The sequence below is a fragment of the Protopterus annectens genome, chromosome 14.part0, assembly GCF_019279795.1.
Source record: "Protopterus annectens isolate FY-2018-M chromosome 14.part0, PAN1.0, whole genome shotgun sequence".
In the NCBI taxonomy this organism is placed as follows: Eukaryota; Metazoa; Chordata; order Ceratodontiformes; family Protopteridae; genus Protopterus; species Protopterus annectens.
In genome coordinates, this window is record NC_056748.1 from 314,977,218 (window position 1) to 315,001,641 (window position 24,424).

At 39.0% G+C, this 24,424-nt stretch overlaps 1 protein-coding gene across 1 annotated transcript in view; it reads right to left on the bottom strand.

Annotated features, from left to right (window-relative positions):
- LOC122788658 (deleted in malignant brain tumors 1 protein-like) overlaps nucleotides 1-24,424 on the bottom strand; it is a 1,289,564-nt gene that overhangs the window by 915,161 nt on the left and 349,979 nt on the right. The window contains exon 10 of the mRNA XM_044055554.1: nucleotides 22,121-22,150. Within this exon, the coding sequence (XP_043911489.1) occupies nucleotides 22,121-22,150 (30 nt within the window). The remainder of the gene's footprint in view (nucleotides 1-22,120; nucleotides 22,151-24,424) is intronic.

Genomic DNA, 24,424 nt, shown 5'->3' on the forward strand with positions numbered 1-24,424 from the left:
TAGGCTAATAACCACTTGGGCCCTTTCTTACCAGTCTAGTCCAGGAACCTGATTTGGATCTTGAATATCATGGACATCTATATGGGTGGACATGTTAGTAGAGGAGTAACTAAGAGACTGGGGGAATTTTCTTATTGACAGCCTATGTCCATAAGGGAAACGGGGCCAGACCAAGGGCATATTTATGATTTCATGTCCAGTTGTCAAGGATTCATTTGAATAGGATAAACTTGGTTTTACATGGACGAGGAGACTATTCTTTAGTTCAGAGATCCTTTGGGACAGATATCTGTCTCTCCAGTATGCTCTGTTTATCTGATATCTAGTGTTTCTTTTGCTGTTTGTTTTTCGCATGTGCAACAGATCCATTAGGGCTGTGTCTGAGGAACCCTCTAAGACAGGCAAAGATCACCTCTGAGCAGCCTGTAGGCAACTGAATACAGAAACAAAGTCTTTAGGTGATCATTGTAGGACAGGGTATTCATGCCCTCAATTCTCCTGGTGAGAAACCTTTGTTGGCATTCCAGCTGTTGCAATTGTCTGGTTAGGTAGATGTCAAAGGGGGCATTGGACTCAATGATGGGTCTGATAAGGGCTGAGTAGGTTAGTACTAAAACTTCCTTGGACCTGGATGCTATACCCTTCCGTATAAGTTGCAAGACATTGAATGATTTGCTTACTATCTTAGCTATGTGTGTCAAAGGTCGGACTGCTGTCTACATATGTTTCCAGATCCCTTGCTAATGGGTCAACTATTAAAGGATGTTTTAGTAACAGAGTAACTAACTTGTGCTGACAGTTTCCCACATGGTATTATGCTGTATTTCTGGCACTGAATTTTTGGCCATGGCCTTGGCACCAGTCACTTTTAGTTTCATAGTTTCATAGTATAGTACTAGGCTATCTGCCCTGGGGCATTTGTAAGCCTAGCCATAGTGATGTGGCTTTTGCCACCCCATGAAATGGTACAAAAAATGTACAGAATAAATTTAGAATACTGTGCCTCTGTCTAGTAGTGACACAATGAAGGTCCCCTTATATAATAGAATTAGTTTACTGTGCCCCTGTCTAGCAGTGACACAGATGTGACCCCTGGGGTAAACTTACGATCTCCCATCCACTCATTAAGATTTCTCTTGAAGAGAGTCAGTGAGGGGCTCTACCTAATATGAACTGGGATCTTGTTCCAAAGCATGGGAAGCCTCTGGGTTATGAATCTATCCCTCCAGCATGTCCTATTCATACTTGTGCCGAGGTTTAAGTCTTTAGCTCTCATGGTCCTGATGGATTTGGATTTTTTGAGGTGGAGCATGTCCATCAGATCCTGATTGGACAGGGCCTTGTATGTCAGGCAGAGATCACCTCTGAGCAGGTGGTATACTACTGAATAGAGCTGACATTTCTTTAGTCTGGCAGAATAAGACATATGTTGGAGACCCTTGATCCTCTTGGTGAGGTACTTTTGTGGTCTCTCCAGCTGTTGCAAATGCCGGGTGAGGTACATACCAAATGGGGCATTGTACTCAATCATGGGTCTGATGAGGGAGGAGTATAGGGGTACAATGACATCCTTGGATCTGGATGTGAATCCCTTCATGATGAGGTGTGCAAGGTAGAATGTTTTTCTGACCACATTGGCAACGTGGGTGTCAAATGAGAGGTCGCTGTCGACTTGGGTCCCTAGGTCTCTGATTACTTTTTCCGTACTCAGTGGGTTGCTGTCTATGTGATAATTTGTGGGTACTTTGTTTTTCCCAAAGGGGATGACTATACATTTTTTGGCATTTAGTTTAAGGCCGTGACTCCAGCACCAGTTGTCCGTTTCTGTGATGCCTTTTTGTAGGATGTATGTGTCCGCTGGTGTATCAACTATGGCACCTAGTTTGCAGTCATCTGCGAACTTTGTCAGCCACAGCCCTCCCATGTTTGCTTTAACATCTGAGAAATAAATGCCGAACAAGATGGGTCCCAGGACAGATCCCTGTGGGACACCACTTGTGACTGGCTTTGAGTCTGACATTGCTCCAGCGATTTTAACTTTATGGGTTCTGTCCTTTAGCCAGTTTTCAACCCATCTAGTGACATAAGGGTTTACGTTTAAGCTGTTGAGCTTATCTATGATGCCTGAGTGGGGTATTGTGTCGAAGGCCTTAGCCAAGTCCAGCTAGGCTGTATGGACTGCTTTGCCCTCATCAATGGCTCTAGTGACTGTTTCGAAAAAGACAACCAGGTTCAAAAGGCAGGATCTGCCCTTTACAAAGCCAAACTGGGTGGGGTCAAGTGTCTGTAGGTCCCCTATGTCTCTGTTTATGAGTTCCATAATGATTCTTTCCATAGCTTTGCAGACCAGGCTGGTTAAGCTTATGGGGCGGTAGTTTCCAGGGTCTCTAGAGGCACCCCCTTTGTGGAGTGGGACCACTGTTGCTGTACGCCAGTGTTCAGGTACACATCCCGAAGTAAGGCTAAGGTTAAATAGCATTTTTATGTGTGGGTTTAGCTCCTCTTGGAGTTCACGTAACATGCAACCCGGGATACCGTCAGGTCCCATTGATGCTGTGTTTTTAGCTTTGTTTAGGGCGGTTCTCACTTGGACATCTGAGATGACAGGGAGGTTACATTCAGCTGGGATAAGTATTTCTTCTTTTGGGGGTGAGGGAGGAGAGAAGTTTGCACTGAACCTGTCAGCCAGAATGTCGGCAATATCTGTGGGTTCAGTGTATTTTTTGTTGTTGTGAACCAAGTCTGAGCATATCTGAGGGTTTCCGCCCAGGTTTCTAACATAGCTGAAGAAGGCTTTGTGGTTATCTTTAGTGTCCTTAGCAATTTTTCTCTCAAAGTTAGCCTTGGATGTTTTTATGAGAGAACGTAGTTTTCTGCTAATGTTGATCAGAGATGTCTTCCCTTCATGGGATTTTGCTCTGACGTGCAGTAGCTTCCTTCTTTTGTTATACAATTTGTTAATGGCTGAGGTCCACCAGACAGGATGCTTGCCTTTGGTGGAGAGGGACTTGGATTTATTTGGGATTGCATGATCCATGTATTCTTGGAGATGTCCATAGAAAGCATTTGTGAAGGATTCGGCATTGTGTGATGTGGTATCCACTGGCACAGTGGGCTTAAAGGATACCATCTCAGTCTTAAGAAGAGTGAAGTCTGCTTTTGAGAAGTTTTTCACTGTGGTCTTTTGTGCTGGGGGTGGAGGTGGGATATGCATATCCAGGGTGATTAGTTTGTGGTCAGATCTCACTAGTGAGGGGTATACTTCCGGTGTGGATCATTTTGTCCCCATGTTTGTGATGATCAGGTCTAGTATATTATCTCCCCTAGTGGGAGAGGTGATTAGTTGTTCCAGTGCATTTGAATTTAGGAATTCCAGGAACCTTTGGGCTAGGGTATTAGGGCTAGAATAATGTTATACCAGGTTATACCAGGGAGTTCTTTTCACAAAGACCTCATTGAGGCCTTTGACCAATGTGGGCATAATATTGTGAAAGCAATTATTAAAAAGAACAACGAGGAACTGTCTATTTTACAACAGGACATTTCTGTATATTTTAAACGCATGTCTGACGATTTGTTATTTGACTCTGGCAAATGTCATGAAATTAGAAGGGATGTGGATTCACATTGTGAAACAGTGTTGAACCGTAAATATAAGAAACTAAGAAGGGATTTGTTAGAGTATGAACAGGGGCGACAATACCCTAGTCCTCCTCCATTTAAATGGCAATCTTACCATCAAGACCCCGAGCAGGGTTTCTCTTCTTACAGTCCTTCCAGGGACGTCCCTGAGGAACATAGGAACATTGAATCCCCCCATGGTGAAACCCATGAAGTATTTGGGGATGGGGAACCAGCTCTGCGTAGGTCAGAACGCATACGTCAGCAAGGGCAGCAACCCCCTAACAATTGTCACCCTTTAGAATGAGCCCCCCTAGCACAGAGAGGGGGAGGGGGGTTCACTTGGGGGTGGAAGAGAAACCAGAGGCAGAATTGGTAAACAATAACCAGCATGTTGTTACAACATTGGGACAATACACCTTACATACCTACAACAACTATCATATTTATAATTACAGTGATTTTGTCATCTCGGATCATTGTTTTCAGTTGTTTACCAAGGGGTTCAAATTTGTCCCTAAAAAACACAGCAATCTAATTCATGCTATTCTAGATCTTAAGCTCTTTACCTGTAAACTAAACTTGGAACATCTATTGGGTAATTCCAACGGTACTCCTGGTTTCTTTTTGAAAAAATCAAGTACCTTCAATCCCCCCCTTCACCCACAACTCAAAAACTTGGAGAAAAGGATTGAGGGGAGGTTTAGGAAGGAATTGGGGTTGGACCATTTGGTGGCCAATTTAACTTCCCAAGAAAGACAACTCCTTGAACAACTTAGTGGTGATCCCACCCTAAGGGTCATGGAACCGGACAAGGGTGGGGGGACGGTCATTATGGACTGTCTTGTCTACCAGGGTAAAATGTATGACATTTTACACGACCATCAAAAATACACCTCTGCCTCCTTGAATGAAATCAATGTGTCCTACCACAAGATAGATCTAGTTGTTCAGGACTTGCTGGATCAGGAAGTCATTGATTTTCAAACCTACACTTTTCTTTCCAACACGGAACCCAGGATACCATCCATTTTCGGGATACCCAAGGTGCACAAAAACCCCCTGGATCCACCATTAAGACCCATAGTAGCATCACAGGGTTCGAAGACCCACTCCATATCAAAATTTTTGGACTGGAGACTGAAGGAGTTATGGGGGAGAGAGGAGTATATTCTCAAAGACTCTTGGGCCTTTTTGCGTGGTGTTACCCCAGATTTATTTGAACCCAATATGGTATTTCTAACCATTGACGTGGTGGACCTTTTTTCTGTTATTCCTCACGAACTGGGTCTTGAATGGTTAGAAGATGCCCTTTGGGAATGTCCCCAGATCACCAACAATGATGTGCATGCTATCACCGAGTTGTTGGGTCTTGTTTTAAAGAACAATTTCGTGTTCTTTTTGGGTGAATATTTCCATCAAGTGACAGGTGTTTCCATGGGGGCGAATTGTGCACCCACTTACGCTGACATTGTTATGCACATATGGGAAAAGAAATACATCTTGGACAGCCCCTTTTCAAAATTCTGGAACTTCTATTGTAGATTCCTTGATGATATTTGTATTTTTTGGACGGGACCCGTAGATGACATTGGGAAATTTATTGATTACATACATACTACTACAAACTTTTTAAAGTTTACACATCATATTTCCCAACACAGTGTTAATTATCTTGATGTGACAATAACTGTGGGTGACTATGGGTTTAAATCTAATGTTTATCGTAAACCTACATTTTCCAATGGTTATCTACACTATCAGAGTTCCCACCCCAATTTTCAAAAAAGGGGGATTCTTAAGGGGCAATATGTCCGCATTTCTCGGATGACCTCTCTTGATGAGGATTATCACCAAGAATGTGGTATATTGCAACATCTATTTTTGGAAAGGGGTTACCCCGTATCGCTGATTAAGGCTGTGCAAGAGGAGGTAACCTTGGCAAGGTCATCCAGATTTGCTCCCATTTTAGGTACAATTGGTGTTAGTACTGAAGATGGTCCGACAGTTAACAAGACAGACCAGTATTTTGGTAGTTTTACATTTATTACAGAGTTTAGTGGAAATGCCTCCCATGTAAGAAACATTGTCGAAAATGAATGGGGTATGTTTAGGGAATTGACAGATCTAGACATTTTTAAGGACAGAGACATCAAAACTGTATTTAGGAGGGGTATGAATATTAAAAAAACCCTGGAAAAACAAGATGTTTCCATTCAATATTCTAGAACCAATACAGGCACTTTCAAGTGTGGCCATTGTTCCTCCTGCAAGTATATTTTGCAAGCCAGTCATGTTTACTTGGAAAGCAGAAATAGGGATATTAAAGCAAGGAGTCATCACAATTGCAAGTCTGGTGGTCTAGTCTACCTGGCAACATGTCAAAAATGTCCAGCGTTTTACGTTGGAAAAACCGAAAGGTTACTTTCCAGGCGCATATATGAACACATTTATGACATTTCCAAGTGTAAAAACACCAGTGCCTTATATAAACATACCACCTCATGTGTAAATGCCAAATTCCTATTTTTTGTCCTAGAGGTAGTCCAAAAGGACATTAGGGGGGGCCCATGGGAGGCACGATTGGCCCACAAGGAAACATATTGGCAGATTTTGTTGGAAGCAAACAAATCCCCTGGTTTAAATGAATCCATTTCAATAGTGCCATACTTGAAAATTAAGGCGCAGTATATAAAATAAACTACGCCCAATGAGTTTTTATATTCAGTATATATACATATATTTTTTTGTAAACACATTTTTTGCATATTTTGTAATGTAATAGGCTACCTGAAATTGTTCCCTGTTTTTTATCAAGTTTTTTATCAAGTTATTTACTCAAGTTTTTTATTTTGTGTTACTATGATGTATGTAACTCAGGATGCAATATTGACATTTTGCTTATAGTGTTAGTGTATATACATTTTTTAGAAAAATGTCTTTTTGAAATTATGTTTTTAGACTTATTTTATTTTAATTGACTAATTAATTAATGAATTAATTGCTTGGGTAAGGTATTTAAACTGTGTGGAAACAGGAAATTGTTTTATCTGATGAAGTCTTACTGAGAGACGAAAACGTGTGTGGTGCTTATTGCTGGAGTTTGTTACACGTTAATAAATTGTTGGTGGACTATTCGTGCCTGATTGTGAGCCTTTTTGCCCGGATTGCTACTGGACCGGTGTGGCTGCTTTTCTTTTGTGAGGGCTAGAATAATGTACCCAATCTATGTTTGGGTAGTTGAAGTCTCCCAGTATGATGGTATTTTGTGATACATTCATATCCTCCAATGTCTTCAGGAAGGCTGAGTGGGGTTCTTGAGATTGGGAGGGTGGTCTGTAACATGCTACCAGTTGTATAGAAGTTTTGCCTATGGTTAGTTGCACCTGTATGGTCTCTGGTGCTTCATGTGTTGCTACTAACCTGGAGGTGTGGGTGTCCTTGATGAATATGGACACTCCCCCTCCCTTTGTGGTTTGGCCCGGGTATTGGGGCCGAAAAGCATGATACGAGGTATAGCCTGGTAGTGCTGGGGTGCTCTCAGGAGCCTTGAACCAGGTTTCAGTTACTGCACAGACGTCAATGTTCTCCATGCTGAGGAGTGCATCAAGTGCCTGCATCTTGAGATTTAGACTTCTGGCGTTGAGCAGCATTACCCTTAGTTTTTTTCCATTTTTGTTTTCTAAGGAGGTGGGTTTGTCTTTTGAGCCTTGCCTAAAAAAGGCACTATGGGGGTGGCAAGAGCCTTAGCCAATATCCGGAAGCCCAGTGGTGACAGGTGTAAGCCATCCCTTGCAAAGCAGCGTGGTTTGTTCAACATGTCATCCCAGGCAGACAGACATTGGATCCCCTTAGAATGACACCAGTACTTGAGCCAATTATTAAAGCTGATCATCTTGTCTTTGTATTGTGGTATCATTCTTGGTGAGGGCAAGATGCTGCTCAGGGTCAGGGTCATACCAGCCTGGGCTACATAATCGGAGAGCTCCTCTATGTCTCTTTTCATGTAGTCCATGGAGGTACGTCTCAGGTCATTCACACCAGCATGGACAATGACGGAGTCATATTTGTACTTGCTTTGGAGTGACTTGAGTGCATGTGTTATGTGGCGGATCCTAGCTCCCGATAGACAGCTCACAGTCACCCTCTCCTTGTTCAACCTGGTCAGCGGGACATCAGTGTGTCTGACTATAGAGCCACCTATTACTAGTGTATCAGGCATGGTGTTTGGCCTTAAGGGCTGTGATTGGTTGACACACTGATTTATTGAAGTATGTGTTGCATGTGTTTTGTTTTGAGGTGGTGGATTTTTGGATGTCTGCTTTGGGAGCCTCTGTTGTTTTGGTAAGTTTTTTATTAGATCCTCCGAGTATGTCTTTGTGTTTTTATGTGTTTGGTTTGCAGTTGTGGTAGGTCTATGTGGGACTGGGATTGTTGTGTGTGTGGTTACCATCTCTTCCTGTCTGGTCATGCCAGCCCTGAGTTGAGAGAGTTCAGCCTCCAGTTTGGCTATATAGTTGCATCTCTCACATGTATTTGTGTTTGTTGGGAGGAGGAGAGGGTTGTCTGTGTACATGAGACAATTGTCGCATTGTCTCAAGATACCCAGATTGACCAGCTGAACTGGAGAGGACGCCAGTAATCTACCACTCGACATGCTAGAACAGTATAAGGGAGTGCTGTACCTTTAAGGGAAGTGGATATTCACAGGGGTGGTAAGTAGATGTAGTGCTTTACTTAGTACGAGAGTAATTACTTAGTAGAGAAGTATTGAGAACAAGTGCTAGGCTTATAATATAGTGAGTAGTCTGATTATAATAAGAGTAGAGCTTCCTTAAGGGAAAATTTGAAGAGCAGACCTGGCGGCGCCAGAAGAAGTTTAACCGGCGCTGCGCTATGCGCACAACTGTGCAAAGCCGTGCAAACGCGGATTTTAAACAGTGAACTACAAAAGAGCTAGAAATGGTCCAAAACAACCAATTACTTCAGCTTCTTGTGCTGAGGTCACTTCCTACAGGGACAGGTAGGCTGCTCAAGACTCCCCACTCCCACTGGTGAGCAAAGAAACTTCCTTCTATCCAAGTAAGGTAATGGACAACACAGGAACTACACCACAGCCCAGAATACAGCAATGCCTGTAAACTGGTCTAAACTAGTCTACATTAAATACTCTTGCAAGATGTTGGTGTCTTGGAAGGACTCTATAATCGCTTCCAATTTTACACTCATCTGTGAACTGGGTGAGCCAGACGCCTTGAACATTAACCTTGACTTCTAAGAAGTAGATGCAAAACATGAGCAGGTCAAGCAGGAAGCCCTGGGATACTCCACTGCTGACCAGTCTGTTGGTGGAGATGTTGCCACTGATCCTGACTTCTCAGGTCTTATCTGTGAGTAAGACAGCAATACAACAAGTTATGCAGCAATTTATGCCAAGCTCATAGAGCTTGCCAAAAAAGCCTGAGTGGGGTATTGTATCAAATGCCTTGGCCAGGTCAAGATATGTAATATGCACTGTTTTACCCTTGTATATTGCCTTGCTGACCCTCTCAAAGAAGCCTACCAGGTAAACTAGGCATCACCTTCCCTTAACAAAGCCTAATAAGGATGGGTCCAGTGTCTGTAAGTTGCCAGTATCCTTGTTTATCATTTCCATGATAATTTATTCCATAGCTTTACATATTAGACTTGTTAGACTGATGGGTCCACAGTTCCCTGGGTTGGTTGATGGTCCCCCTTGTGGAGGGTAATGACTGTTGTTGTGCTCCATTCACTTGGAATGTAGCCTGCTTTGAGGCTGTAGTTGAAGAGTGCCTTAGGTAGTCCTGATAAGTCATGTTTTAGACTGTTCCAGAGGCAATGGAGATGTTGTCGGGACCTGTACAGGTGGTGTTCTTGGGTTTAATGAGTGTTTCCAGAATTTAGTCCTTGCTAATAGGGGTGGGAAATATACTGAAAGGAATTTCACCTGGAGGACCTCTGGGTGAGTGGGGGTAAAGTCTAAGCTAAATTTATCAGGCAGTAGATTTGTTACATCACTCTGATTGGTGAAGGTGGTACCTACTGTTCACCACCAGTTCAGCACACTGCTATGTGTTAATTTTAAGGTTCCAGTCATAGATGAAGAAGGCCATTTGATTGTCCTTAGCTTGCAAGGCTATCCTGGCTTTGTAGCTGGCCTTGCTAGACTTAATTAGACCTCTTAGTTTCTTGTTTAATTGTAGAAGGAAGCACTTGTCTTTAAGGGAGTTGTTCCTCCTGATTTTGGCCATAAGATTTTTTCCTTAAATTATATGCCCTGTTTAGGTGAGGTTTCCACCAGTGGGGTTTATCTTTAGTGCTTGTTTTGGGTGAACTTCAAGTAGGTAAGGCAGCCTCTATGCAGCTATTCACATTTGTATAAGGATTCTGTGCATAATTCCACATACAGTGGATATAAAAAGTGTACACACATCCCTGTTAAAATGCAATTTTTTGTGATATAAAAAATGATACCACAATAAATAAATTCAATACTTTTCCCAACTTTAATGTGACCTATAACCTGTACACATCAATTGAAAAACAAACAAATCTGTTAGGGGAAAAAATATATAAAAAAAATGTACAATAAGCTGGTTGCATAAGTGTGCACACCCTTAAACTAATACTTTGTTGAAGCACCTTTTGATTTAATTACAACATTCAGTCTTCTTGGGTACACACCTGCCATCAAGTAAAGAGACTCTGATTAACCCCATATAAAGTTCAGCTGTCCTAATAGGATTTTCCTGACATTTACTCAGGGAGTAATAGTTCCTAACTGTTAATGGTTTATCTGGGATTTCCAGGTTGATTTTTACTTCAAAGCAGACAGCTTTATAATTCAACCTCACAAGTGGCAACGTGACATGGGGGAGGGGTGATGCTCTCTCATGTTGGTGAGTACCAGATCCATTATGCTTGATCCTCCAGTTGGAATTTGTACTGTCTCTTCCAGGGTGTCTGTGTTAACGTTAAGGAACAGTTGTGCCTCTGAGTCTGAGGCAGTGTAGGTTTCCCATTCTCTAGAGGAGTAGTTAAAGTCACACATGAATAGGGTGTTTGGCTGGATAGTGAGTGCCTCTAGAAGGTTTAAGTAAGAATCATGAGACTACATGGCATAGATGGTGACCTATAGTTAGCCATGTGATAAGGGACCTTATCCATAGTGACTTGCACTTAGTTGATCTCCATGGTATTATTCTGTTTAACCAAGCTAGAGGTATGCTTGTTGCTAACATAAATTGAAACACCTCCACCTTTGGAAACAGTCTGTGCTGTTGTTGGACTAAATGTGTGGAAGGCACTATAGCCTTGCACTCTGGCAGTGCTTAGAGTAGTTTCTATGGCTTTAAACCAAATCTTGGTCTTGGCACAGATGTCTATATTCTCCAGAGTAAGGGGGGCTTGAAAAGTGTGTTTTTATGTTTAGAATCCTAGCATTGAGCAGTAACACCATATAGTTGTTTAGGAACTTTTTCTCTCTTTTGGTATTTTTTTCTCTTTTTGGCATTGCTTAGAAAAGGCTATAAGGGAGTGTATAACATTTTAGCCAATATCCAAAAACCTAGGGACGAGAGGTACAGCTCATCCTTGGTAAAGCAGCATGGAAAATTGAACATGCTTTCCAAAGCTAATAGATATTGGATCCCCCTGGAGTGACACCAGAAACAAAATCAGTTATTAAAATCAATCAATTTATGTTCATACTGTGGCATCATCCTCAGTGAAGGTAGAATTCTGCTCAGTGCAAGGCTCATGCCTGTCTGTGACACACATATTGAGAGAGACATTATGTCTCTTTTTCATATAGTCCAGTCACGTACATCTCAGTTCATTTATATCCTCATGGACTGTGATAGGATCATATTAGTACCAGGGGTGCTGTGACATGAGTGCATGCGTGATATTGCAGATCCCGGCTGTAAATAGGCAACTGACCATTATCTTCTCTTTGTGCAACCAGGTGAATGGGGCATCTGTTTGTCATACAATGGAGTTCCCATTAACAAAAGTATTAGGTACAGTACATGCTTGCCTTATGGGCTTTTGTGTTAGGGAAGTATTGGGTGTAGAAAAAAAAGAATATGCCCAAGTGCCAGAAAAACCACAAATCCAAGTAAAAAGCACTTGTAGGAAATCAGGCTGCAGACTGAAGTTCAAAATTTAATAAAGGTGCCAAAAGCACATTAACGCCAAAAACACTCCACACTGCGTTTTCGTTTTCAAATAACTTCATCAGATCACATAAAACACACTATGCTAAGCCCTTAAATACCATTAATATAATTGCCTAATTAATTAACTGACAATTAATTACTCTCAACTACTCTTTTAAAGAAATATATATATACTTTCAACAAGAAATTCTACTGATCTACATAAAATCTGTGTTTAAAAATTTTCTACATCAAGATATAAGAAATCTGTGGCATAATATGTAAACTTAAACATAAATATATATATATATACTTATATATTATGAACAATTTTGAATAAAAGAATTAAATACAAATCACTGATAAATAGTACATACATTGAAACTGGTACTATGGCACCATCTATAGGAAGAAACCTGTACAAAAAAATATATAAGAAAGAAAGAATATGTAAAGAAGGGAAATAGTTCCAATAAAAGGCATTCCCGACGATGTTTGGGGTACCTAAGGTACACAAGAATATAGTTTGTCCCCCTATGCGCTCAATAGTGGCTTCAGAGAATTCAGTGACAGCACCTTTAGCAAAATGGTTGGACACTAAATTAAAGGTACTCTCAAATGTTGGAAGTGGAATTTTGAAAGATTCATGGGAATTATTACAACAGCTTTCCCCAGAGGTTTTTGATAAAGATTTGACATTTTATACTATTGATATTGTTGATTTGTTTTCATCTATACCTCATGATGAAGGTATGAAGCTGTTTGAAGAAGCGTTGATTAATTATGGGAAATTTGACAATAATGAGTTTTATCTGCTTCTTAAAATGATGGATGTTGTACTTCCAATAATTTTATCCATTTTGAAGGGGAATTTTTTAAACAAATACAGGGGGTAGCTATGGGGGCTAGGTGCTTGACGTATGCTAACATAATCCTCTCTACTTGGGAGAACAAATATGTAATAAATTCAAGTTTTAGTTCATGTTAGAAACTATATAAGTGATTCCTTGACGACATGTGTTTTTTATGGATGGGTACAGATGATGAATTCCAGCAGTTTTTTAAACATATTTCACAATCAACGAGTTTTCTAAAATTTACTTATCAATGTGACATGAATGAATTAAAGTTCTTGGATATTTATGTGGGTAAAAGTGAAGATGTTTTTTTCTCGAAGTTATATAGAAAGACAACCTACTCCAATTCATACTTAGCATTTGAAAGTTCGCACCCCTATCATCAGAAGAAAGGGATAGTTAAGGGGCAGTATGTTAGAGCAAGTAGAATGACATCGAGGGAAGCTGATTTTAATGGTGAATGTGATACGTTGTATAAAATGTTTGTGGATAGAGGGTACCCACCAGGAATGGTTAAAAACATCGAGAAGGAGGTTAAGGCGGGTAGAGAGGCGAGATTTGAACCCATCTTAGGTAAAGGTAAAATAAAGGTTTCACCTCAGAATACCCCCTGTAACCTTGAAAGAGAAAACAATTTCGTAACAGATTATTGTGGACAAGCTGTCCAGATTAGGAAGATTCTTGAAGAAGAATGGACCAAATTTAGTGAACTATCAGAACTTAATTATCTTTTTGTGGAACCATTGAGATGTACCTACCATAAAGGTAGAAATCTGAAAGCTATTTTAGAAGGGAATAAAGGAATGAACAATAAAAACAATAGAAAGAAAGTAGGTACTTTTAAATGCGGTAAATGTTCCCAATGTCCCCATATATGTGTAAGTAATGCAATTTATGTGAAAAGTAGGGATATTTTTATAGAAAGCAAGTATTTTTCAAATTGTGATACATATGGGATTATTTATATTGCCCTATGTAAAGTATGTGATGCATTTTATGTTGGTAAATCCGAAAGGAAGCTAAAAAACAGGATTTATGAACATTACTATGAAATTAGAACAAATAATCCAAAAAATGCATTATATAGACATAAATTGGATTGTCCCTCAGCCACCTACAACTTTTTTGTCTTGGAAGTAGTAGAGAAAGACATTAGGGGTGGCCAGTGGGAGACATCAATAGAGTATAAGGAGTTATTATGGCAATTATTTTTGGAGGCCAACAAACTCCCAGGCCTGAATGATGTGATTTCAATAACTCCAGTACTAAAAATAAGGGCAGCTAAGTTGTAAGTCAATTATGGAATATTTTAGTACAGATTTTAGACCTCTATGTGTATTTTTAGATATGTTTTTATATCTATTTATGTGTATATTTTCTATATATTTATATTTTTTACATTTTTAATATATTTAATATATTGTATATTTATGTATAGAGATAGATAAGCTGGTTCGATTTTGAGACATATTAAGACATTTGTATAGTAAGGAATGCCTTTTATTGGAACTATTTCCCTTCTTTACATATTCTTTCTTTCTTATATATTTTTTTGTACAGGTTTCTTCCTATAGATGGCGCCATAGTACCAGTTTCAATGTATGTACTATTTATCAGTGATTTGTATTTAATTCTTTTATTCAAAATTGTTGATAATATATAAGTATATATATATATTTATGTTTAAGTTTACATATTATGTCACAGATTTCTTATATCTTGATGTAAAAAATTTTTAAACAGATTTTATGTAGATCAGTAGAATTTCTTGTTGAAAGTATATATATATATTTCTTTAAAAGAGTAGTGGAGAGTAATTAATTGTCAGTTAATTAATTAGGCAATTATATTAATGGTATTTAAGGGCTTAGCATAGTGTGTTTTATGTGATCTGATGAAGTTATTTGAAAACGAAAACGCAGTGTGGAGTGTTTTTGGCGTTAATGTGCTTTTGGTACCTTTATTAAATTTTGAACTTCAGTCTGCAGCCTGATTTCCTACAAGTGCTTTTTACAAGTATTGGGTGTAGGCTTATGTGAGATGCTTGCTGTTCCATTTTGGTGTGTGTTTTATTGATTGTCGATTATCAGTGTTGCTATTAGGTAACTTTGCAGGTCTTTGAGATTTGGAAAATTTTCTTTTAAGCACCTCAGCATAATACAGTCTGTGTGTGTGTGTGTGTGTGTGTGTGTGTGTGTGTGTGTGTGTGTGTGTGTGTGTGTGTGTGTGTGTATTGAGTGGGATGTGTGAGAGATGTAGAGTTTTAGTGTGGCTATTCTTGATAACCTCATTTGTATGCAAAATTCTGGCCTCCAAGAAAGTTGTGTATTTACATTTCTCACACACTGTTGTAATTTCTTTAATTAATAACTGCTTGTTTGAAAACACGAGACAATTACGACATTGCCTTAGGATGCCTAATTTACTAAGCTGGCCACCAAGACATTTGGAAATTTCATTTCCACATTGTCTGGTCCTGTAAAAAGGTGAGGATAAAGCATTAGGTTTTAACATGGGTCACTTAGGGTAGTTTCTAGGGTTAAGGGCAAGATGTTGTATAATGCTAGGCTATGGAAGTGCTATTCAGTGGGCAAATGAGGTGTTCTAAGCGAAATTCTGCACAATACCACTCTGCTTAACAGGTTTTGGATGTAATCCTAACTTTGCAGGGGAAATTTTAATGTCTCAGCATTTGTTACTATACACCTCTGTGCACTGGGCAGCTTCACACAAACTCTCCTAATTTACAGCAAAGAAAAAAATTAAAAACTAACTCCTGTACCCTCAAGCCAATAAATAACCATACTTTGAGCTCACTGGATTGTTTCCCCACTCAGAGGCCAAGTAAATACCTTCTGCCACAAAATAGTTGATCCTGGACTTTCTTAATGTAAAAACATACCAAAAGTGAATATTAAACAACTAGGTCCCTGCCTATTTCACTCTTCTGAAAGGCAAATTGGGTATAAACAGAACTAGAAAAACAGAGAAATGATGATTAAATACATGGTTTAAAATGTTCAAAAATGGCAGTGTCCACTGTATAAAACAAGTGCAGCAAATCAATAAAATAGTTTTATCTTAGCCAGGATGGCTTTGAATGCAGTTAAACCACTTGAAAAGCATGGCTGAGCTCTGTGGAAATGAGCACAGAGCTTTGCAAAATTGATTAATTTTTTGTGTCTTTTGGCTTTTCCCAGTTAGGGGTTGCCACAGCGGAACTCCGGTCAGCTAATGATTGGCAGTAGATTTTTACGTGCTGGCTTGCCGGGCCTAATGCACAACCTTCAACGAAGGAATGCCCATTCACGCATTTTGCCACACAGAAGACGGTCTAACTGAGAATTGAACAGGGAACGTCTAACTGTGAGGCAAGAACCCTACCGCAGCACCACCACCGCAAAAGCTTGACAACTGTTTCATATGTCCTGTAGCTAATAAACAACCACACTTTGAGCTCCCAAGATTATGCTCCAACTCAGTGAGACCAAATAAACACCTTCTGCCACAAGACAAATGATTCTGGAAATTCGTAGTATAAAAACACAGCAAAAGTAGCACCCAAGTGCTCATCAAACAAAAAGTAATCCCTGGCTAATTTACCCTTCTGTGAGGCAGTTTGGAAGCAAATGGAAGTAGAAAAGCCACTAAACAGGGACATAATGGTTTTTACACTATAAGGACTGCTGAGCGAATAAAGGCAAATTAATCCAAACATATCCAGAAAGCATAAAAGCACACTCAAGTCACCACAGAAGAACAACAGTTTAATAATGCACTAGCTATAACACTTTCACTCAAAGCTTTATCAGGTGTGAAATAAGTGTAATAAAATCAAAACTCTTAACATACAAAATCTTTGAGTAAGCGTCACAGCTAGTGGATTGTTAAACTGGTTTGTTAAACTATCATTTTTCTGTTGTGATTTGAGTGTTCTTTTGTGCTTTCTTACATGATGATTTTTGCCACAAAATTAAATAAATGCTTTAAACAGATGCTCAAAACAGTAGCAATCATGCTATAAAGCACGTGCAAGTTCAATAAATCAAGAATATACTGTTCTCTAAGCCCGGATGGCTCTGAATGCAGTTGAAATATTTGAAAAGCATTGGTGAGCTCTGTGGAAGTCAAATAAAATGTCTCACACTTGTGACAGAAATTTTTATTTTGATCTACTTGAGGAAAAATCAATTATCAGTTTCTACACTGGATTCCCAAAATGGTTGGTTGACTCTTGTGAATCCTACATTTAAGTCAGGTAACATGATCTAAGCTCACCAGAATTTTACTTATGGATCACTTGAGACACTCTTTTTTTATGCTTTTAAATGAAAATTTTTTTATGTTGCTCCACAGTAATATGATCCTCAAATCTGTGAGGTGAATATATGAAAATATGTATATATGTGTGAGTGTATATATAAATACACACACACACACACACACACACACATATATATATATATATATATATATATATATATATATATATATATATATATATATATATATATATATATATATATATATATATATATATATATATATATAAAATGGGTCTAGGACACATGCTCGACTAGCATATGTCCGAATACAAAACATCAAACATACATACACAAAAGCGCTTAACATCGAAAAGTGCTTCTGTGTATGTGTAGTTTCGCCCCCCCCCTGCACCCCCATTTGGGAGGCAGTGCCCCCCACACCCCCCTACTTTATTATTCTCTCTCCGAGATCGCATTACAGTGGGCAAAAATGAACTTTCCCCTTACCTGTACTGTAGTCTGATCTATGAAACAGGCACACATACATGGAAGCACTTGTCGATGTTAAGCCCTTTCATGTATGTGTGCTCGATGTTTTGTGATTCGGACATATGCTAGTTAAGCATGTGTCCGGATCCCATATATATATATATATATACATACACACACACACACATATATACGTATATATAGATAGATATTTTTTTTTTTGCTTTTGTTTACTAGATTTGTCTAACTGGTTTTAGTCAAAAATCCCTTTTTAGTGGAGGCCCTAAAAAAGCTCTATCATACTACAAACATTTTTAAAGATACATTCAATAAGATACTTAAGAAGACATTAAATAATACATGTTAATAATTACACATACAGTTAATGATTAGAAGACATTCATATGAAAGTACAGGCTGCTATTACAGTATAAAAGATACTTATGTATTAGTAGATTTTGAACATTGAGCATTTGAAGAGGTGAAAGTGGATTTGTCAAACAGATAATTGCATACCTCTCAAGTGTACCTCATTACGTGGAATGTACCTCATTTGGGGGTCTTAAAAAGTTCATTTTCTTCAAATTTCCACATTGAAAGGCTCTGACACACATTCAGTGTTAGGAATTTTTTTAAGTGAAATCCATGGTAAATAGAAGTGAATCATATTAATTCATTAAAAGATCTTCTTTACAAGTAAAACCAGCATATTTTAACCATCCTATGACCTTCCTAGTTGAAGTTGTTAGTAAGCCATTGGTATGTTTTCCACATTTTGACCATTTGTTCCACATTATCAGGGCTAGTGTTCCTCATTTTGGAGATGGAAGGTTGAGAGCTATGGATAATTTGTAATTAGTGCTTAGAAATGCAAAGAAATTGAGGTGAGGGAAAGCTCTTGGTAGGGAAGAAGACATTGATATTTTTAAGAAGCAGGGGGTAAAGCAGGTTGAGACACAATCATATACATTGCTGATAATGTTTATATTAGAAGTATATAGGTGGAGATGAGCAGTGTCACAAGATAGTGACTGTAGCTGGGAGATGCTATTAAACTGTTCAGGCATAGGTGAGGACTGATTGTTGGGTGTATGATTCTGAAAGTTGAGAAATGGTTTGATGATATGGCAGGCTGGAGATAACAGAGGCATTTATCCTATATCACTAAATAAAGACTGAGATTATGATACATAGCATCATTTCCTTTAGAGTGTGTTTCAACTATATCAGAGTTATTACATGCAGTTCACTGGGATATATATGTCACAATCCTGCCTTAAGTCAATTATGAGGCAAAAGCCAACAGGGGCAAAGACCTACTGGAATTAAATCTGGCAACAAGGTAAATTTATTAAATAAATGATGGTCTTCATATCTGGAGAGTGTGTTGTTGTTGAAATCATGGAAGCTAATTCTTAAAGAAAATCAAGTCAGAAAAGAAAACTTTCTAGTTCTAAAAGATACTCAACTATTAACTATGTATTTCTACTCTGCAGTTCTTGCAGATTTTCAAGAATAAATTATATATTTTGTTTGAAATATCATGTCCCATATAGAATAATGAGAAAAAAATAAGTCATCAGACAGCAACTGAAAATGGATACTACCATCTAAATCTAGTTGCACTTAAATATTTAGTAGAATTGCTAGCTATTTTTCATACAATGTGGTAGAGTTATGCCAGCTTAAGTATGAACATTTTAGATAGCTATAGCATGTAAAACAGACACTGACTTCAGAAATATTAAAAGGCAAAAAATGCAATCACAGTTAACTGGATTAAAGTTTGTTCTCCAGGAAGGCATATATGACAGGTGCTCTGGGAGCATTACCTGGCTTATTTATCAAGGCATGCTTTATATTTCCTTTCTCTCTTTTTATGGGGAGTATTTTAGATCTGAATCTCCTGACAAGATAGTATTTTTCCATTGCTTTGCTTGAAAATGTTGGTGAGAATCTCTGGCTGTTGTAGTGTACATTTATGTTTAGTTTTAGATGACCCCCCTCCCCCAGTTTGATAAAGAGGCTGTTTGAATGGTAAAATGCTTTTTGAATTTTATGGTCACTGAAGTACCTTGAAGGAGCAGTTTCATACCACTGTTTCAAAGTTTCAAGGGGGACTTCTGGTACTTTTGATATGTCAAATGGTTGTTTGTTACTTGTTTTTATGAAGGGGTAAAACCTGAGAGGAAGAATAAACTGTCAATCATGCTAGCATTTTCCCTGAGGCATTGCACATCTATAGAGTACTAAAATCTTCTGATGAAATCCCTAATTCTGTCCTGCTCCAGACCTCCAACTGATAAATTCCTCTCTTTGTCAAATTTTGGACAGTAGGGTGTGCCAAAATTATCTGTTCTGTGTAACACATAGGCCGTAGTCTTTATAGGCTTCTGCTCCTTGCAACAGGGTAGCAGTGAATGGACAGTGAATGTATCTCACTACACTGAAAAGCATTTTTTGTTTGTACAACCATTATATTTTGTTTCTTAAACCAGCAGCTCATAAGATTTGTAACACACATGCCCAAACACATTCCCATTGGTGCTCTCATGGGGATTGAGGACCTCTTAATTTGCAGTTCTTCAGCCTTTTGAGATCAGTGTCTCAGTCCAGGTGAAGGATTTGGATGGTCCCATGTCTGCTGCATGTCTTATCTCTGCTGGACAGTCTGCATATTTGGGAAGGGGCATTTCTTCATTAAAAATGATTTAGCTTATTTTGTTTTGTAGTTATCTGTCTTGTTGATCCACAACTTGATTTCTCATGTAGAAACCTTCTTTACTTAATCAGTATTTTTTCTGACATTTTTATGATTTCTCCTCACTTACCTCTTCATATCTCATGCTCATTTTCATTGCTTACCCTTGCTCTGGTAAAAGGTCCCAATGTTCCTGCATAAAGGCAGCAACCACACAGGGCAAGATGGCTTCAGATCTATTTTTCCCCATTTGCCCTCCAGCAAAAATACTCGATTGGTTGTTGCACCTACAGCTAATGGGTTACATGAACAAGTATTGACTCTTAACTTGAAACATGGGTTGAAGAAAGGAAGCAGCTTGGTCTAATCTAATTAAAACATTTGCCTACATTCTAAAAGTACTAAATAAAGTTAGAAGTGTATTTATTATGACATATCAAAGCCTTTTCATGGCATCAACTTTGAATTACTAATCCAAAACTCCAGGCCATAAGAATTCATTGTTTATAGATGATTTGAAATTTACCCCATAGGCAGCCCTCAGGGGTAAAGCATTAGTCTTATATTGGAGACAACACATCCATCTGTCTCAGGAGAATGTCCAGGGGTATTAGGATTCCAGTATTCTCTTTGTATATAATGAAAATATAGAAGGTGTGTTTTTGCATTGTACTTATGCACTGAAATATCACCTGGTTCTATTTCCAAATTTGGCACATTGCTCCGTAACTGCTGAGGATCCAAAAAAAAGGGTCCACAATCTGGTTAATCGTCAGTATTCAGGTCCCATTTCTGCACTTCACACCTCAATTCAGCTGAAAAAAAGGACATCTGCTTTTAGGGGTTGGGGATTTATATAATGGTTAAGGTGTTAACCTCACAGATACAAGGTTTACTTTTAGGGACTGGGGGTTGCATAATGATAAAGATGTTTACCTCATAGGCACAAGGTACAGGGTTTGATTCTCACATTGGGAATCATGGCTAGGCTTACAAAGCCCCCCTGCATTTATTAGCGCAGTAATCACTTAAGAGCTATGAACTACAACTGTAGCAAATCACTTGCTACAACTTATATCACATATAAAGTGCTGAATCACTTCAGTATTGAAAAAAACAGTATCAAAATTCATTTCTGTACTGAGATTCAAAAATGTATTGAAATGGAATTAATGATCAATCTGCTTAAACTGATCATGCCCCCAACACCTTGCACCCATGGTGGTTATAGGATTCTGAAAGAAGACAAATAGCTTGATGATATGGCAGGCTGGAGATAACTGTGGCATTTAGCCTATATCACTGTACAGAGTCTGAGGTTATGGTGTCTGCCATTGTTCCCCTTAGACTGTGTTTCAACTATCTCAGTGTCAGTACATGCAAGTCACCGGGATATATACACCACAATCCTCCATTAAGTCAATGTTTATGAGGCAAAAGATATATATACACCACAATCCTCCATTAAGTCAATGTTTATGAGGCAAAAGCACATGTAGAATTGTTTTATTATCATATTGGAAATAGTAATGTCTTTCAGCTTTTGCCAGTTAGGGATCGACACAGTGGAACTCTGGTCCACTAATGATTGGCAGTGGATTTTTACGGTGCCAAGTTGCCAGCCAGATCGCAACCTTCAAAGAAGGCACACCAATTCATGCTCGCACCTACCTGCATGTCTTTAACATCACTCGACCGTGAGGATAACATGCAGACTTCACACAGAAGGCGCTCCAGCTGAGACTCGAACAGGAGAACCTCTTGCTGTGAGGCGACAATGCTAACTGCTGGACCACCGCGGCAAATCATTATCATATTGAAACTGATTCATTATATTATTTTGCAGTTGTTTTATTTCAATTACAGGTCTGACCCTTATTTTGATCTACCTGCTCTGTTTGTTACATTCTTAACTCCTACATTATTTCCCCAAAAGTGACACAGTTACAGTGGGATGAAATCAGTTAACAACGTGGACTTATTAAATAAATAGAATGATCTACATACCTGCAGGATGTGTTGTTGCATTGATGTGAGCTGAAAATTAAAGAAGAGAATGAAATCAGTGAACAATGTTCCATTACTTACAGATATTCAAATATAAGCTATATATTTCCTACTCTCCGGTTCTTGCAGATATTCAAGAATAAATTACTTTTGTTTGAAGTGTCACAGATTCATAAAGGTTACCACAAAGTCTGTACTATGTGGCACTTAGTATAACCTTTCTAAGTGAATAGAGAGCACAAGCATTGTGATAGGGCAATTCATGAATTCAGAAAGTATACACATAGTGTACAGTTTGTGATAACCTTTATGAATTCAGCCTGGTTTCATTATAGGTTCATAGGTGTGTACTAGGCTAATGGCCCTGGAGCCTTTACAAGCCTAGTCGATGGGATTACCCTGGCATCGTGCCACCTGACTAAATTGCCAGTGCCTCTGTCGAGTAAAACCACTGGAGTGATCCTTGGGGTGAATTTTCTATTTCCCATCCACTCATTAAGATTTCTCTTGAAGAGGGCCAGTGAGGTGCTCTGCTTGACACGTATGGGACGTCTATTCCATGACATGGGCAGTCTCTGGCTTATGAACCTGTCCCTCCAGCATGATTTGTTGATTGCAGTAATGAGGTTGAGGTCTCTAGAGCATGTGATGTAGAGGGATTGTTATTTCTTTAGATGTAGCATTTCTAACAGAGCTGGGTCAGATATGGCTTTGTAAGACAAGCAGTGATCGCCTCTATGTAGGTGATATGAGACAGAGAATAGTTGGAGTTTTTTAAGTCTGTCCATATTGGACAAATGTTTAAGGCCTAGGATCTTCTTTGTGAGGTACTTTTGCGGCCTGTCCAGTTGTTGCAGGTGTTTAGTGAGGTATATGCCAAATGGGGCATTGTACTCAATGACTAGCCTAATGAGGGTAGAGTAGAGGGAGACAATGACCTTTTTCTTTCTGAATGCAAAACCCTTAGTAATGAGACTAAAAGAAGAGAACTCATAGAGAGCTCATAGAGCTTGTCAACAAAGCTTGAGTGAGGTATTGTAACAAATGCCTTGACCAAATCAAGATATGTAGTATGCACTGTTTTACTCTCATCTATCGCCTTGGTGACCCTCTCAAAGAAGCCTACCAGGTTAAGTAGGCATGACCTTCCCTTAACAAAGCCTAATTGGGATGGGTCCAATGTCTGTAGGTTGCCAGTGTCCTTGTTTATAATTTCCATGGTAAGTTATTGTATGGCTTTACATATTATGCTTGTTAGACTGATGGGTCCACAGTTCCTTGGGTTAGTTGATGGTCCTCCTTGTGCAGGGTAATGACTGTTGTTAAGGTGCTGTTCTTGGGTTTAGTGAGTGTTGCTAGCATCTGGTTATGGCTAATAGGAGGAGGAACTATACTGAAGGGGATTTCACCTGGAGGACCTCTGAGGGGGAGTGGGCTGAAGTCTAAGCTGAATGTATCAGCCTTTAGATTTGTTATATCACCTTGATTGGTGCAGGTGGGTACGATTCACAACCAGTTCAGCACACTGCTGTGTGTTACTTTTAAGATTCCAGTCATAGCTGAAGAAGGCCTTTTGATTGTCCTTAGCCTGCAAAGCTATCCTGACTTTGTAGCTGGCCTTATTAGACTTAATTAGACCTCTTAGTTTCTTGTTTAGTTGTAGAAGGAAGCACTTGTCTTTAAGGGAATTGCTTCTCCTGACTTTGGCCATGAGTTTTTTTTTTCTTTTATTATATGCCCTGTTTAGGTGATTATTCCACCAGTGGGGCTTGTTTTTAGTGCCATTCACATATTTGTACAGGGACTCCATGAATAATTGTGTATAAGCAGCAGTGGTCTCAGGGTTAGATGATCCTTGAATTTTGAGAAACTGTCACTTAATAAGATGTAGTTTGCCTTACAATAGTTCCTAACTGTTACTGGTTTAGCTGGGATTTCCAGGTTGATTTTTACTTCAAAGTAGACAGCTTTGTGATTCAGCCTCACAAGTGAAGACATGATGTGGTGGGGAGGGATGCAATGCTCCCCCATGTTGGTGAGTACCACATCCAGTATGCTTGACACCTAGCATTGTTTCCCCTGTCTGCGATATGTATGACACAGTCCTCCCTTAAGTCAGTGATTATGAGGCAAACACATATGCAAAACTGTTTTAATGTCATTACATTAAATAATTCACTATACTGTTTTACAGGTCTTCATTTTTCAAGTTGCATTACTGATAATATTAAATCTTTCATTTCTAACAGAAACATTTATTTTAATCTACCTGTTTGTTGTTACATTCTTATCTCCTAGATTATT